Source organism: Poeciliopsis prolifica, unplaced genomic scaffold (genome assembly GCF_027474105.1).
Source record: "Poeciliopsis prolifica strain line A6 unplaced genomic scaffold, Auburn_PproV2 SCAFFOLD137, whole genome shotgun sequence".
Taxonomy (NCBI): Eukaryota; Metazoa; Chordata; class Actinopteri; order Cyprinodontiformes; family Poeciliidae; genus Poeciliopsis; species Poeciliopsis prolifica.
In genome coordinates, this window is record NW_026562512.1 from 412,476 (window position 1) to 430,322 (window position 17,847).

Below are 17,847 nucleotides of genomic sequence, written 5' to 3' on the forward strand. Positions count from 1 at the left end.
GTTAGTGCTTTAGGGATAGGTTAGCTAATTTTTAGTTAGTGGAACTGATAATTATTATGTGAAATAATAAAAAAAAAATGTATGGCAACTCAAAATGTATCACAACAAAGATTTTAGAGTTTACAGCCAAGCAGTTAAAGATCAATCTGGGCAGGAACAGAGATATGAAAATGAAACAGGCGACAGGAGGACAGGTGGAGCTCAGGAGATAAACTGGAACAATAGCATCTTTCATGTGGGTCTGACATTCAACTGAAACAGTCAAATGAGCCTCTGCTTCCTTTGGACACTCAGTTAGTGACTACATGATCACGGCGCTGCCCGGCCAGGACGGCCCAGGATGGCGAAGCAGTCGATGGAGGACCTGCAGGCGCTGGCGGCAGATGGAGGCCTGAAGGAACTGGTGATCAGGTGGTTCACCGACACGCAGGCGCCTCTCATCCTGCAGAATGGAAACTTCCCTGACTGGTTCCAGGGCCTCGCTGCCAGAAAGTAAGATCTGCACCACTTCCATAAAAGTTCATCTGATTTAATCCTGATCTGCTGCTGCAGCTGCTAAAAGTGTTTCAGTTTGTTGATCTGAAAGTTTCTTATTGGCTGTTTTGAGTTTTCAGCATCTCAGTCACACGTTCAGTTCTCTTTCTGGTTAGCAGAATGCTAAAGTTAGCTTCTAGAATAGGCAGAGCACCCAAAAATTATAAGTAAAAATACCTCAACATATTTTTACTGAAGTAAAAAGTAGCGATCAAAGAAATTACTCAAGAGCAAAAAGTATGTAATAGTTAAAAAAATACATCATGGACCAAATACCAGATTTTGGTATTTAAGGACCAAAATGACAATAATTTTTATAGGTAACAAAAAATAAAATCAGGCTAAAGAAATTTTTTTACAAATCAGTTTCTTTCTATAAAAAACTTCTGACACTAAACAGAAACTGCAGGGTGTGTCTGGGGAGGTTTGGGTTAAAACATGTTTGTTTTTCATTCAGCGGGTAGAAAATTCAGAAATTTTGCTCAAGTAAAAGGAGAAATACTTCAGAGCAGAATGTGGCTCCGTCTTGATTTGCTTCCTCAGGTATGCATTTTAGTTAAAGCTTTTTACCTGTAGAAGAAATTCAATTCAAAGCAAAGACCTGGATAAATACTCGATGTTTCATCCGTGAAAACTTCACCCCAATCCTTGTTTTTAAATCTGCATCAACTTCCTGATTAACGGCCGCCTAGATTTGTTCCATGGGCAGCGAAAGGCCCCTGAGCCGCACCTTGACCACGCCTGGCAGATGGAGACTTTCCATGACAAATTTATATCTGAAATAGAAACTCTTGTTTTTCTTTTATTAGGTGTGTTTTTTTTTGTCATAGTAAGTTGGGCCACAAATCTCCAGTAACTTTTTACTCAAAGACTGACTTAGTCGTACAAAATTATAAAAATGTGCAGTCAAGAGTTTTCTCATTTTTATTACTGACAAGTTATGAAACTGCACAACTTTGAGACCTTTTGCCTGACCTTTTTAATTAAAATACTTGTTACTTTGTAGCTTAGCAGGCAAAAGGAAAAGAACTGAAAATAAAACCATTTTGCAATTTTAACTGAAAAAAAAAAAAAAAAATTCTGAGTTCTTTCTTTGTGATTTTGGCCAACGTTGAAAATGTTTGGATGCCGCTGTTATCTCTAAAACTTTCTCACGTTGTTGTGAATAAATTCTGACTAACCGGCTTCCTGAAGGTCTCACCACAACATTTAAATCAGGTCGAGGTTAAGACTTTGACTAGGCCATTGCTACACATTCATTCTTTTGATGCTGGTCACACGTCTCTGTTTTGGTCTCATCTGTCCAGAAATCATTGTTGCAGATGTTTCTCGTCTCATTCAGGTTTGCAAACCTGCGTTGCTTGTTGGGCCTCTCTTCCTCTGACGTAACCGCTGCCACGTCAGACTTTGTGCGATAAATTCTCCCTCTGATAGAACCAATGGCCGCTACCTGTTTGCTGCAGTTCCATGACGCAGCAAACAGGATATTTTTGAATCTAATTTGCCTGCAGTTCTGTTTAATTGCCTTTCTCCCACTCCGCTGCAGGGAAGCAGAAGATGTGCTGAGAGATAAAGCTCTGGGCTGCTTCCTCATCCGCCTCAGTGATAAAGCCATCGGCTACATCCTGTCCTACAAGTGAGGCAAATAAGGTTCCTAGTAAATCATTGAGTGATTCGCTCGCAACTCTCTGACTGAACCACTATCCGCCCTTCAGAGGTCAAGACAGGTGTCGCCATTTTGTAATTTCCCAAAATCCTGAAGGGCAGTTTGTGATAGCAGGAGACTGTCAGCTGTTTGGCAGTCTGACCCAGCTGATCGAGTATTACAAGGTCCGGCCCATCCAGCCGTTTGGGGAGTTCCTCACCTCCAGCTGCTGCCAGGTGAGACACAAAATCCCGTTTCACAAATGTTTCAACTGAGCTCTTCATCTGTTGGTCCTCAGACCTTCAGTTTAAGATGGAATTAGCAAGTTGAATACCGTAAACCAACAAAGTGTTTAGTCAAATATTTAGCTCCAAACTATTTAGCTTCACGTTACGTTTTTAGCTTCCTAATTAAACTTCAAGTTAATATTTAGTTTGAAGCCAGGTGTTAGTTAGTTGCCAATGTATTTAGTTTGTAGGTAGTTAGCTTACGTTTGAATTGGCTGCTTTGCAAACGTACAAAAAAATCCACAAAAAAATTTTTCTTGAATAATTTGAGTTTTTCTGATCAAATAATATCAAACTCAGTAAATATTATTTAAGTCTGTATAAATTAACATTGCCAGGGCTAATAAGGAAATGCTAGCATGCTAATGTGCTAAATACAGTAAAACTCTGTATTTTCACTTTTTTATAAACCTCTAAAATATTAAAATATTGAATTTGTGACTTTTGTGATATGCAAATGTTAACACAAAAGCAAACTATTTGAGTGTTATAATCAGGAAGATGTTAGCATGTTGCTATGCTAAACAGTTTGAATATTTTGCCTTTTTACCAAATGTCTCTTTAGCCTGAGAAAATCCTGACTAGCTTTGTTTCTTGCTAACTAGCAAATGTTAGCATGTTAGCTAATTCATGCTACTGGAGTAGAACATGGTTGTGGTGAAGTTTGACCCGTATGACCTTAATCTGAGCGCCGTTGGTTAGATTCGACTCATGTTTGAAGCGCTGCACTGCGGACCGTGCAGTAACTGCTGTTACTCTTTAGGACGATGCTGATGATCTGTATGATGTGGTCAATGCCAAGAAGACTTCAGGTGTCAGTGTTCAAGCTCTGCGCTCCATCTGGGACCAAGTCGAACCTGACAAGAAACAAAAGGTTCAGCAGCATCAGAGTGAATCTCATCCAGCACCGGCGCCTTCCCTCCCTCCCAAGTCCAGAAACAGGAAGCTGACGGGAACCGTATCCGTGGACGCATCGTCTCTTTCACAGGTAGGATGGAAACTCACTGAAAAGCTGATCATGTCATCCTGGTTTCTCTTCACCTGCAGGTCAGCCTGGTTAGAAATAAATTAATTACTTACAGTCCATTTCAATTACTTTGCCTCCAATGGCCATTTGCATGTTTTTGAATTTATGTCAGCTCTTAAAGAGTTTTTCTGGTCTTTACAATAATTGATCAGCGGAGAATACATCAGACCATGCATGCACTGGTTTAAATATTGAATTTTGTACATGGACTTTATGCTCTGCATACCTGCATATTACAGATAACTCCAAGCCACCAACATTAAATTGACCATGAAATATAACAAAGAGCATCATAGAAACTGAGCTTTATGGAAGTAACTCTACGGTCTGGTCTGACCCGGTCCAGCTGCGTCTAACATTCAGAGACATGGCAACGCAGTTTGATGCAACTTTCCTGAGAGTGGATCCTTCCATTCCTGTAGATGTTGCAGCAACATGGTTGCAGTTAGCGCATCAGCATTGGAATAACAGCTTTATCAAGAAAAGAATTTACATTTTAGTCCGAAAGAATAAAAAACAAGTAACATAAGCTATGGGTAGACAGGCCCTGCATGGCTTATGATTTCTCCAAATACAGGTTTTGGATTGGATTGTTTTGCTTTGTTCTTTTCAGACCCTTCCTCCGGTACCAAAAGAGGAATGCCTCTGTGTTTTTCCTTGAGTGGATCTCTACCAGACACAATGTCCTATCCAGTGAAATGCCAGCCAACCCAAACAGAGAGCCGAGACACAGAGGAAGGACAACTCCGCCGTGTCCCGCTAACAGAGACTCCTTCCACCCAACAGAAAACAATTCAAGCCATTATACAAAGAAATGTTGCCGGGTGCTGATCTGAGCCAGGTGGAGAGCCGGAGCCAGTCCCTGCCGTACCTGGGCAACGACGACGACAAGGAGGAGAAATACTCCAACAAGTTTAACAGCCTCTCTGTCACAGCGCCCGCCCCGTCAAAGAAGGTCACCTGCCTCACGTACTCCTCACACACTCCAGGTGTGACTCAGAGCAGCTCCGGGTCAGAACCAGAGAACGGCAGCCTGGACCAGCTGAGACCCAACCCTCTGTACCAATCGTCCGAGGCCGCCGCAGGGGGTCCGGCCCAGCAGGCAGGCAGCATGTACGCCGAGGTCTCTGATGGCCCCACGCGGTCCCCCGATGACACGTACGAGCAGATCCCCGGAGACGGCGCCGGCCACAGCAACACGTACGAGTCGGTGGAGGACGTGAAGAACAAAAAACCCAAAAGCACCTGGGGGAAAAATGTAAGAATGGAAATAACTAACAGCATGTTTCCACTGAGCCATTTGATCTGTTTCTATCATAAAGCCCAAACAACAGATGATCCTGCACCATTCCTGGGTCTGCTGCAGGTCCAGATGGTACCGTACGGTTAGGATCCACGGTTCTCTGACTGGTGACGCTGTGCTAAAATAACGCCATTTTAGCTGTTTGGGGTAACGGCGCCCCACTGGTGCAGCGGAGTGTTGGAGCCCCTGCAGAGAGAGAAGATGATGCCTCACTTATGCCAAAAAATCTCAGAACATTTCAAGAAAAAAACTTGGAAATTTCAGTTTCACAAGTTCAACATTTCGACTTTTGAGACTCAGAAATTTCTGAGATTTTTGGTGTAAATTTTCTCCAGTTTTTTTCTGCCTGTGGCGTCGTAAACTGGCGGTGGAACGCCTGGTTCCGTCGGCCCATAAGGCCCTGAACCGAACCGCACAGCGCCAAAACACTCAGTGAAAACGAGGTGGAAATATGCTGCTGATAAAATCTGAAAATGTTTCTTAATTTTGTGTTGCAGAACATTAACTGGAAGAAATTTTTCCCTGATAACAAGAAGAAATGAAGGATGCGACCCTGAAGTTCCTGTAAGATGGTTCTGGATCTTCTGCGTCTGTAACTCTGGACCGTTTGGGTTTTAATGTAACAGCCGTTTCCTCAGTTTTGTTTCAGTTGCTGCATTTCCACTGATTGTATAATTGCACTATTTGATATTTTAAGTTAAATTTGCTTTATGGAAACATGGCAATTTAGAATTTTTTTTTGTTTTGATAAAAACTTTTGGCAACAGGGTGAAGTGTTTTTTTTTTTGGCTGCAGCAGCAGAACTTTTTTTGCATCACATGATCAACAGCTGGATGTTACCACTGATGGAAACAACAAAGAAGAAGACAGGAAGTAGTTGAAGGATGAGTTAATGACTTAACTTAATCATGTCTGATGTTAATTGTGTTTCTTAATCAATGAAAACTCTGCTATTGTAAATTGTGTTTATTTTTTTAAATAAATAGAATATTAACAACGTTTGCAAAAGGTTTTGTGATGGAAACAGATGGTGGCCTGGCTTCCCATCCAGCTCCTGATCAGCTGTAACTCAGTCATATCTTCCTTTTCTCATCCTGTATTTCTGTTTCCTCCTGTAGGTAGTTTAGGATTCACCCTGGACTTTACTGTTTGGTTTTTCTTATTTTAAATTGCATATTGTAAATTGTAAATTAACTGTAAACCACTGAGTTTCACCTGTCTGCTTCTTGCCTAAATGCATTCCCCAACTTATGAGAAAATGTTTCCATTCTAAGGTAGAAAAAAAATAAAGGTTTTTGGTTGATGATCTATATGAACATTAAAGATAATCAATCCAGTTGTAGTTATGAAATGACTAAATCATAAAGGACAACTATTAGCAACGACCAGATTTATTAGTAAATATTGGGTAAATGGGAATCAGTAACTTTTTTTGTCATAAAACCAGATTTAGTGAAGCAGATTACATAAAATAATGGATTAAATGTCATCCTTCAGTGGGAAGGTTGCTGGTTCAATCTTTGTTTCATCGATTTATTTTGTAATTTTCAATATTTGTTTTAAAAATGTATTTCTATTTGATGATTGCTTGTTAAGTTTTCCTGTATAGAAATTTAACCATCAGAGAATCAAATTCCAAGAATTTCTGTTATGTTCTGTTGTTTCTCTCAACTTCACAATAAATTTTATTTAAAAAATTCCGCATGTTAATGAATGTTAAATATTTGCATTTAGCTGTCATTGTTTTGTAGAAGGCGTTTTTGTTACAAAGTAAGGATCTGACTTACTATACGGTGAAGTTATCTTTAAGTTTAGTCAGTTGTCTGTTCTGGGCTCGGAATCTGCCGCCGCAGTTTCCTCTTCTGACCACCAGGGGTCGGAATGTTCAGCCTCCTGGATTCTAGCGAAGAAGAAGACAGGAGGCACGTCCAGATTCCAAACAGATTCCCGTTGGAGAGTCAGAAAGATTTCTGATTTTTAGTTTTTAATCAATCAAATATCGGACTAATCTGTTCTTTTTGGCACGATGGGCACCAGAGATGATGAGTACGACTATCTGTTCAAAGGTAGGTCGTGTTCCCGTCGCTGTTATCTCCCAGGCTAACTGGCAGCTAACGGAACCAGCCTTTTCTTTTGTGTTCCGTTTGACTCTCCGACCCCAGCGGGTCTCTGGACCGGGTCAGAACGGGTAATCAGTGGGTTTTAGCTCAAACGGTTCTGGTGCGATCCGGATACAACGAAGCCGTTGTTTTGTGACCCGGCGGTTCTTGGTTCGTGTTAGCGGTTAGCTCGGTTAGCCGGCTGGCTGTGGGACACACCTTGAACCGTTATCATCCTGCCGAGTCCGGACCGGAGGATTTCTGTCATCCGTCGGGGCTTTGAACTGGGCCCGGCATCAGAACCGGATCTGGGAGGAGAGCCTGGGCGCGGAACGGGTCGTTTCTGTTCGGGTGGCAAAGGTTCTGGGAGGGTCCAACTGAGTTTAAATTACTATTAACTACTGCTAACATGAAACATTAATGTGTTTATTTATTTATTTACATAACATAGTGAAAGTGTTCACTCCCTTTAAACTTTACCCGTTTTGCTAAATCCCATAAAATCCGATTTTATTTGATTTTTTTTTTCTTTTCACAAGTAAAATTCTGAAAAGTGTGGCATGCATGTGAATTTTATCCCTCAATAAAAATAGAGGCAGCAGAAACCTGAGACCAGGATGGAGATTCACCTCCTAGCAGGACAAACACTCTCAACTTTCAGCCAGAGATGATATGGGGTGGCCTAGTCAAAGTACAGACCTAAATCAAACTAAGAAGCATTAGAAAGAGTTACTGCTGTTCTCCATGCAGGCTGAGTGAGCTGGAGATGTTTTTTGTGTGCATTCATTCAGCGCTGGTGGAGCGAAACCACAGATGAGGTTCTGCAGAGCTGAATATAAACGCACACCACACATTTCAGATCACAGGTTCAGCATCAATTTTCAACTTTCTTTTGGTTTGACACATAAAATCCCCCAAACACCTGGAGTTTGAGGTCATGTGGAACAGAATGTGAAATATGTTCAGATAGTGTAAGTTTCCAGGCAAAAAATAAACAAAGACTAGAAATAAAATGAATTATAAACTAGTGTGAGATGAGGTGATTAAAACGTTTGATTGGTTAATTGCTATCAACTGATTGTTGTATTTGGTTTATTTTGTTTTTTCATGTTGATTTATTTGGTTTTTACATGGACATCCAAGCTGCATTTGATGATCTTCTTCTGCAAGACAAGAAAACTTGAAACTCAGGAAACTTTGCTGGTGGTTTAAGTTTTTGTTAGATTGTTGTCAACTGATTTCTGAAAACAAAATACTGCTGTGCTGTTTACTTTTGGTGAGAGACTCAAAGCAGAAAGTTGTGAAAGTTTAGTTTTTTAGCGCAGCCACATTTCCAGCTGGTTTTATTGTAGCATAGTAATTTCAAAAAGTGAAATGAAACTAAATCTCCAGTCAGTTTGGTAGAAAAGATGCTATGGCTTCATAGAATCCAATTTTTGCCACAAATGTAAACATTGTTAATCGTGAACGCAGAAAAATAAACTGAAAACATTAAATCCTAACTGTAAATGGATCATAATCTCAGAATCATAAAAGTTTGGATGTTTGTTGACTTTTGATTTCACAATGTTGGAAATTCAGAGACACCAGAGGATGTTTGTCCCTCCTGGGCCTCCGTCCTCTGCAGACCAGTCTGTAACCAGTCTGTCCTCTGGGATGAAATGATGAGCTGGGTCAGAATTAAAAGAATAAAAGTCATAATTAGAAGATTAAAACTCATATTTATCAGTTTTAAGTCATAATTACAGTTTTAAAGTTGGAGCTACTTATGGAGATATTTTGTGGTTTACTCATAATTACAAGAATTAAAGTCAAAATTGGATTTTTAAGGTCATAATTACTAAAACTGATGCTCTGATTGAGTTTTATTCTTAATTACGACTTCCGGTTAAGGGTTTTCTTAATGATAGAAATGGGTTTGGATCTTTTAATTTATTTTCAGGGAAAATAAATGTTCACACCCTTTAACCCATAATGTTAGTTTAGTGGAAACAGAACCAGCGGGCCGGACTGTAACTCTGCTCTCTGCGCCTCAGTGGTCCTCATCGGAGACTCGGGCGTCGGGAAGAGCAACCTGCTGTCCCGCTTCACCCGGAACGAGTTCAACCTGGAGAGTAAGAGCACCATCGGGGTGGAGTTCGCGACACGCAGCATCCAGGTGGACGGCAAGACGGTGAAGGCCCAGATCTGGGACACGGCGGGCCAGGAGCGCTACCGGGCCATCACGTCAGCGTGAGTCCAGCGAGGCATGCTGGGAGCTGCTTCAGCTGTTCAGATGGCGACCACTAAGTTCACTGCTAACTCACTGAACAAAAATCTTAGTTCTGCTAATGCTAAACACAGTAATTAGCCAAAGCTAATGCTAAACACATAAGACATTAGCAGAAACTGCACAGTGTATTATAGTTCTGTTGAATTATCAATAGAAACATTTTGAGCAAAAAAGATTTTGCAGAAGCTAACATTAATCGCTTAGTGCAAAAAATTTGCAGAAGCTACTGGCTAACCGCTAAACAAAAAATGAGCAGAAACTAACCCTAAACTGCTAATCTCTTTAAAAATGGTAGATGCTAATGCAAAACACATGACAAACTTGGCAGAAGCTAATGCTCATAACATTAGGAAATTAGCAGAAGCTATCACTACACGCATTAAAAATGGTGAACCACTAACCATATAAAAAATGTAGCAGGCGCTAACGCTAACCAAAAACTGTCCTTTTGTCTCACATCTTTATCTCCTTCCTGTTGACTGCTGTGAAACTCTGTTTCTGATTTTGCTCCATATCATCACTTTAAAAACGTATTAATATGATGATCAAAGAGACGGAACCCAGAATGAGGAACAATTTATTTCAGTTGTCACTTTAAAAAGCATCAGGCCAAGTGGCTGCTGGGAAATATGACACATGTTTATGTTTGTATCCACAGTTGAGAGATTTTTCAGGTGACAGTCTGACTGTGTGATGTTGTTGTGATGCTGTTGTTGTGATGCTGCAGGTATTACCGCGGCGCGGTGGGGGCGCTGCTGGTCTACGACATCGCCAAGCACCTGACCTATGAGAACGTGGAGCGCTGGCTGAAGGAGCTGCGGGATCACGCCGACAGCAACATCGTCATCATGCTGGTGGGCAACAAGAGCGACCTGCGCCACCTGCGCGCCGTGCCCACCGACGAGGCCCGCGCCTTCGCCGGTCAGTCCAGATTCAGCCTCAGGATGGACGACCCGTCCCGCTGGTCACGCGTCTCACAGACGTCTCCTTCACTTTCCTTCACAGAGAAAAACGGTTTGTCCTTTCTGGAGACGTCGGCGCTGGACTCCACCAACGTGGAGACGGCCTTCCAGACCATCCTGACGGGTGCTCTGACTTTATGGGTCGTCTTTGTCCCTGTCAGCAGAACCGGCCTACGCTGTCCTTATCAGAGCTTTATGAGGCTGTTAGCTGCGGCTAGCACACAACAGCTGGCTTATCTCTGAGGCTCAGCCGTATAACAGCAGGGAGAGGCGGAGCGTCTGATTGGTCCAGCTGGCTGGAACATCGCAGCGTCTGATTGGACGTTCTGACGTTAAACCTGCAGAGGAATGTGGGTCAGCTGACCTGGAGTTACAGCTTCAGGATGAGACTGAGAGGCAAAAACACACTAAATATGACAGGAAGTTATAGAATCCACCCAAACAAGCTGGTATTGATCAGTTTCTCTAAAGGTGATTGATCTCATTGGTTTTATTAAAACCCAGTTTCCTCTTGTATCAAGAAGGGCAATCGTCTCTCCGTAACATAATAGTTAATTATTTCACAACATGATCAATTTTATTTCAAAAATAATTACATTTTAGCAATATTTTGTCAGGTGTAGATTTTTTTTTCACATTATTACACTTAAATATTTTTTAATATATGAAATATATTCGGGTTGCTGAAAAAAGATGAGAACAAAATTAGTGAAATAATGAACAGAAATTCATGCATCAGTAACGTCTGGTTGATATTTAATTGATATTAAACTCTGAAAATGTGACAATCCTCAAAATAAACTTTAATTATTGACTTCATGATTTTTTTTCTGTTACTATTTTTCTGCTTTCTTCGTTTATCTGTAGTCAAATCCTCGCCTTCACAGATTAGCAAAGTGGTGATAAGTTAACATGATGATCATATTTGTAAACTTGGCGGTGGACCAATGTGATCTGTGGGACACGTCACACTTTGTTTGGACCAGTTTTCTTTCCGGTTCTGTTATGGCTCCACCATGTTTGTTTCTGTATCAACTGGCTCTGCTTCAGGATTACCAGCAGCGCCTCCGGCTGGATGGAGGCCAAACTACAACGTCGGCTGATGTTATCAGTTAATTAAACAAATTTTAATAGAATAAATAATCAACAGTAATAAATTGATTAAATGTTTGGACCACGGAGCTAAAGTTTATTTCTGGTTCTGTGTGTTCAGCTCTTGTTTATCTCTTGTCTGTTTGTTAAAGTGTGGTTCAGTGATCCGTTTCCTCGCCCCTGCAGAGATCTACCGGATCGTCTCCCAGAAGCAAATGTCGGAGCGCCAGGAGAGCGACATGTCGCCTAGCAACAACGTGGTCAACATCCAGGTGCAGCCCACTGAGAACAAACCAAAGATGCAGTGCTGTCAGAACATCTAGCCCGGCCGTGGACCCGCTGCTGCCCCACCCTTTGACCCCGTGACCCCTGACCCCCCACCGTCCCAAACAGACTGCCTGATCGAGACGCAGATTTAATCCTGCGACCTGAACTCTTCCTGACCCCTGACCCCTGACCCCTCCCCCTGTAGGCTTCTGCAGGACGGCAGGCGCATTTCATATCACTTTAGATTTCATTACTGTAGATGCGCTGACATGTCACTGAAATGTCTTAAAATATGAATGTGATTCTTTTCCTCGTCTCCTTCCTTCATGTAATCACCGTAAAGCACATCGTATCTCAGCTTTTAAGCCCCGCCCCCTTCCTCCTCTTTAGTGCAATGTACTGTGGAGGCGGCGCCGCGCGGTCCGATCGGGAACGCCGCATCGCGCCGCATCACTAATTAATCCGTCACGTTTTTCCGACTATGCAGAGCCGAGCGCTTCTGGAAAAATGAAGGACTGAAACGCTAATCTTTTTCCCGGATGACATTCCTGTGCAGCTAACTCTGCGTGGCGTTTTCCCAGAATCCATGGCAGCAGGAGAGAGAGGAGCCGGGCGATCACTGATTCCTAACAACACGCTCTTCTAGCTGAAGTTAGATTTCCTGCACATCCAGAACTAGAACCACATGAGGCGGGCGGATCCATGCAGCTGGGCCCCCCGCCTCGTGGCCCCCCCCGCCCGGTCACATGACGCCTACGTTACACCGAGCTGCCTCTGATTCGACACGATGCATGGCTTTCTGTCGTTCGCCTTACATAGCCGACATTCTCATTCCTCCTTCTGGAAGAAGGTTCTGGTGGGCAGCGCCAACAGGGTCGGTCCGGTCCGGCTCAAACCCTGAGTGTGTGTTGTGCTGGCAGTTTGAACCCAGGAGTGTGTGTGTTTGGTAGAGGGCAGCTCTGGACCAACTGATTCCTTTTCTCTGAGTTCTGGTCCTGATCGTGTTCACATTGGTTCTGTTGTTGTTGTTTTTTTAAACCTGTGTTGACTTTTTTTTTTTTACTATATTGAATCCTGTAACTGACTGTAATTTCAGTGAAAACACCAGAATGAAATGATGTCATTTCAAGCAAGTGTGACGGCGAAGCGTGGGCTCGACTCGAATGGTTTTATGTTTTGTACAGACCAACGAATTGTACAATTGTGTCTATATAAGTTATCAGTTTATCTTAATACGCACCAGTCATAAACCTGCTGATCAACTCAATTATTGATTCCTCTGGCATGGAGTGTCTCAGAACATTTTTTAACTTGGTTAGTAGCTAACACGCAGATCGGTAACATGTCGGCCATTTTCACGTTTGTATATTTTAAAATGTACTTTTAACTTTCTAAATACACATTTACATTTAAATTCAGATTTATTGGTGTTTCAGCTGGAAGTTATGACGTCATGATGTCATCACTGCGCCATGACGTCATGATGTCATCACACGCCGTGACGTGATCACTGCGTCATGACGTCATCACTGCGCCGTGACGTCATGATGTTATAACTGCGCCGTGACGTCATGATGTCATCACTGCGCCGTGACGTGAAGTCGTGCAGCGGATAGGAATGCAAACCGTTAGCATGGAAACAGATTTCTATCCACAACGATTCGGCTCCTTATCTAAAGTTTGGTCACTAAGACCCAAACAGCTACTGCAGACTTTCAGACACAATGCGACATCAGTGCAATAATTCAGTGCACAAATGCGACACGTTTGTTCCATTTCACAATTTTTTAAATAGAAAAGTTTAGAGGAGAAACACATCGGTCAACATGGCCGATATTTTTGCTAACAGGGGTTCAGGTCAGGTTCGGTTCGGGTTCAGGTCAGGGTTCAGGTTCGGGGTTCAGGTCAGGGTTCAGGTTCAGGTCAGCGTTGAACAGAACTGATGACAACACGCCCCTCTGGGTCAGGATGACTTTATTCAGGAAGTGGGAAAAGAAAGCAGTCGGTACATCTAGTCAAACATTTCTGTCAGAGATGAACAGGAAATTATTTTAAAAAAGGAATCAAAACACAAAATTTGCCGTTTTACATCTGATTGTCATGTTCTGTTATTGCCGCGGCTGAAATTAAAATGTAAACTTCTGCACCTTCCTCAGATAAACTGATGATTAGTTTTGGGACGCCTCAAGGCCGAGTCCTCGGGTTCCTTCGTTTGCACTCGACCACGTTTTTTGCTCTTTTGTTCATAGATGTTACAATCAACTGACTGCTGAGCGAGCCAGAGATAAAAATCAATCACGAAGGTTTGGAAAACATTTGTCTGTTCACTATTTAGACATAAAGCGTTTTAACAAACCAGCCTGAGTTTAGGCTGATCTGCAGGGTAAATCAGTTTTGAGGTAAATCAACAGGAAAGACACAAGTTGTAAGTATGGAAATCTGTATGCATGTTATATATGCATGAGGAAATGTTCACCATCTCAAACACACAGCAAAAAGAAAATTCACAGGGAGACGTCTGGAGTTAACAGCTGCTGCCTCCACAGCCAGGAAAGTGAAACTGGAAAAATGTTTCTCCATTTGTCCGGGATGAGACAGAGGGAGAAAGTTTATGTGGGAAAACTCATCAGGTGGATTCAGGATTTCATTCTCCCATCTCTTAACGGCCAGAAGTGAGTCCAGACGGAGCGCTGACTGCTCCATCCCACCGGATCATCCACCGGATCAACAACCGGATCACCGGATCAACAACCGGATCTGTTCAGTCAAAGGTTAACAGCAATAATTTGGGTTATTTAGCCTCTAATAAAGAAAAAATGACGCCTCATTTTAGATTTTCATCATGTTATGCATTAATTTATAAGTAGCTAAATATTTAGCTTCAATTTAAATATTTAGCTTCCAACTACATATTTAGTTGTGGCTAAATAATAAACATAGTTAGCTTCCAATATTTTTGTTTGGAAGCTAAGTCTTTAAGTTGAATCTAAATGACTTGAAACTGCTTTGAAATTAATAAATAATTTTATGAAAATATATTTTATAAAATAACTCCACATTTTTTGGCTGAATCATCCAAATTATTTCTGTTCATCTTTGTCTTTACAGCGTTTCTGTTCCTCTCCTGACCTGAAGGAACGGTTTGAACCTTGACCTTTGACCTGACGTCCTCCTGGGAAATTCTGCAGAGTTCTGATCCAAAGCCGTTAACAGTAGATCAGATCCAGGTGTGTGGCTGTAACCTGACGGTGGCGCTAGAGGGCCGGTTTCATCAGTCTGAAAAGAGCGAAGCGTTTTCTGGAAACGAAGGAGGGAAACTGGAGGGGTTTTCTCTGCAGCGCCGCCTGCAGGTCGGAGGTGTTTCTACGCTGAGTCACATGGTGATTATTAACTAAAACATCAGTAAAAACTATCGGGCTTTTCTGAATGTTTTTCTATCTTTCTTTGGCATGCAGGAGAATAAAGCTCAACACAATATGGGAAAAGCACAACAATATCCAGAAGTCCATATCTAGAACAGATATATCTAGAACATAGAAAAGAGAAACTTTGATTCCTCCTGGATCTCTGAATGTGAGCAGGAAATAAGAAACTGTGTAAAAATAGCAGAAATGTTCCCAAAGAGGTTTCATGGTCAGGAGTCGAGTTTCCTGTCTGAGAAACGGTTCAGGAACTTTCAGTTCTTCAGTTCCTTTGAACAACGGATCCATCTGCGTTCTGGACGGATCCGTCACGTTTCCCTCTGCGGGAAGTTCTGTTCATCAAGTTCAGACGCTGCGACGCTCAAACACAGTGACGAAGACATAAACTGGTGGAACTGGGAGCGTCCCAGTGAGGGTGCTGGGCTCAGAGCAGCGAGCTGGTGGGGCTGCCGGGCAGCGGCGGGGTGATGCTGCGGGTCGGGCTGGGCCGGACCGGCAGCAGGTCGTAGTGGCTCGGGATGTGGCTGTTCCTGGGCAGGTCGTACGGTTCTGAGGGAAACCGGGCAGCAGCGCGGCGCCGGCGCTGACGGTCGGCTCTGATGGACAGGAGAAACAGAAATGACTGAGCTTCACTTGGTTTAGCTGACCTTTGACCTGATGCCATAACAAATGCTGCTGGGCCATAAATTATGGAGATAAATGATAATATTGTTTTGAGGCCATTGTCCAGTAATATAATAATAAAGTCATAATAATAACACGTTTATGTTCTGATGAACATTAAGCACTAGAAGACATTTTAAATCTCCAATATAAACAAAAACAATAAATATAATAAATTATAAAGTCTCTCAAAAAATGTTTAGTTGAGACAAAAAAATAAAACTTTTAATATCCAAAGTTTTTTACTATAAATACAGAAACATTTTATCTACAGATATTTTTTTTCTGGGAGCTTTTGAAGAAAATTTCTGCCACAACAAAAATGTTGATGAAATTGTTTAACTTTGAAGATGTTGAGTTTTTTACTCATTTCATCAAAATCATATTTTACTATATGAATTTTTTTTTTCACGTTTGGAATATTTAATAAACACTCATGTCAAAGGTTTTATTCTAACGGAGCTGCCTTCGCCTACCGATGTCATAAACGTTCCTGGCGGGTGGAACGCCGCCGCCGCCGCCGCTGCTGATGGCGCAGCAGCGCGTCGCGTGCTCATGATGCACCGGCGACTTCATCTCCTCGTAGCTGCTCTCGGCGTGCTTGCAGAGCGCCGGCTGATCGTTGATGGTGGCGTACGGATTCTCGCTGTTCAGGGAGCAGGTGCTGGACAGAGAGCCCTTCATGTAGTCTGGAAAATACACAGGAAGGAAGAAACACGGCTTCATGAAGGGGGCGGGGTCAAACACCATCAGGTGTTTAATCTGACGGTTAAACATTTAAACCTTTAAATGCAAATTATAGAAACAAAACTCCTGGAAGCTTAAAAAATTAAAATATGGTAAAAAAACTGATGAACAGATTTAGAACCAGTTCAGCCCGGCGCCGAGGTTTGGGTCAAAGATTATAAGTTGACAGGAAAATATTGAATAAAATATTACTGGGTAATTATCATTACTGAAACTCACAACCATAAAATCTTAACCCAACAGATCAAAAAATACAATTAAAATAAATATAAATTATTTGAACTTCAGTTAAATCAAACCAAGTCATCAGTTAGTGAATCTGAACATAAACACAACATGTAATATTTTTTTAATAATATTCTCCTCATCGGCAACATCTCAATACGACACTGAGCTCAATATGAAGATCTGCAGAGGATTTCAGATCATCCAGGATCCTCACAGGGATCGGTTTGAAAACCCACAGCAAATATTAAAACTATAAACATCTTTCTTTCAGGAATAATTCTGACAGAGAAATGTGAAAAGATGCTTCAAGTTCAGCTTATAAAAAAATAAAAACTATTCATATATGAAACACACTGGGAAAACCCTGGATTCAGCTTCATTTCTCATAATTTGAGAAAATAAAACATTGAGGGAACGTTGAGGGAACGTTGAGGGAACGTTGAGGGAATGTGGTGATGCTGGAAAAGTTTTTCTCCTGGAGGAATGAAGAAGAAGAGCAGATAAACCAGAGAGGGACGGTTTCTCCTGTGGAGACACAGTTGAGTTCAGAAAACCAGGTGTGAATCAGCAGCATTCAGGTGCAGCAGGTCACCAGGTCATGCAGGAGATTATGAAACACAAGGAGCCGCAGGTCAGAGGTCAGGAGGTCGGTACCTCTGCAGGGCGGCTCCAGGTGGTAACTGAGGCGCCGGTCGATGCAGTAAACTCCTGAGGAAAGAACGACGTCCAGTAAGAGAACGTCCAGTAGGGCGGCGCTCCAGAGAGGCCGACGTTCAGAGTCTCTCCTGCTGACACATGTTGGGTTTCAACATGGTTGAATTTAGCGCCTTAGCATTAGCTTCCTCTAATCACAGTGATGATTTAGAAGTTAGCAGAACTGACCTTCACCAATATTCATAATTAGCATCTCTGGAAAACTGTTACTAAAGGAACAAACGATGAAACCTCTGAATTTATTCTCTCCAGATTTATTCCTATTTTAGTGAATGAAAGAAGCTCAAATCCAGAGCGGGAGACGTCTCTAACTCTGCTGGACTCCAGGTTGTGTTTGTGTCCGGACCTAAAGGCTGGAGAACCGACTGACCCAGATCAGTGAGGTTGCAGTAGGCGCCCCACTCCGGAGCGCTGTTCCTGAATCCCTTCTTCGGCTTCATCTGGGAGGAAACAGACGACACGTCAGCACACGCACAGGCTGAGCGAGAAACACTTTACTGAAAGAAATATTTAAAACTGAAACAAAAATGTGAAACACAAAAAAAATATTTCAAAAGTACTTTGGAAGTTTAAGCTTTATATGTT

General features: G+C 42.2%; 2 protein-coding genes and 1 pseudogene across 2 annotated transcripts; 2 read left to right on the top strand and 1 right to left on the bottom strand.

Moving 5' to 3' along the window:
* Positions 1-312: 312 nt before the first annotated feature.
* LOC129355518 (SH2 domain-containing protein 7-like) lies at positions 313-5,380 on the top strand. Its single transcript, XM_055025118.1, is given in 9 exon segments — positions 313-492; positions 2,081-2,170; positions 2,250-2,415; positions 3,230-3,454; positions 4,107-4,122; positions 4,125-4,184; positions 4,187-4,291; positions 4,294-4,751; positions 5,294-5,380. Coding segments are annotated over 9 exon segments (1,317 nt in total). The 5' UTR covers positions 313-340; the 3' UTR covers positions 5,339-5,380.
* A 1,324-nt stretch (positions 5,381-6,704) lies between these two features.
* LOC129355520 (ras-related protein Rab-11A) lies at positions 6,705-12,716 on the top strand. The gene is made up of 5 exons (XM_055025120.1): positions 6,705-6,862; positions 8,932-9,127; positions 9,895-10,088; positions 10,173-10,253; positions 11,408-12,716. The coding sequence occupies exons 1-5, from the start codon at positions 6,823-6,825 to the stop codon at positions 11,542-11,544; spliced, it is 648 nt and encodes a 215-aa protein (XP_054881095.1). The 5' UTR covers positions 6,705-6,822; the 3' UTR covers positions 11,545-12,716.
* A 1,588-nt stretch (positions 12,717-14,304) lies between these two features.
* LOC129355515 (multiple epidermal growth factor-like domains protein 11) overlaps positions 14,305-17,847 on the bottom strand; it is an 82,262-nt pseudogene continuing 78,719 nt past the window's right edge.

Bases quoted from the DNA above. Each gene is read 5' to 3' on its own strand.
- LOC129355520 (XM_055025120.1), top strand. From the start codon at position 6,823: ATGGGCACCAGAGATGATGAGTACGACTATCTGTTCAAAG. The intron at 6,863-8,931 runs GTAGGTCGTGTT...TCTGCGCCTCAG, and splicing joins GTACGACTATCTGTTCAAAG to TGGTCCTCATCGGAGACTCG. The intron at 10,254-11,407 runs GTGCTCTGACTT...TCGCCCCTGCAG, and splicing joins CTTCCAGACCATCCTGACGG to AGATCTACCGGATCGTCTCC.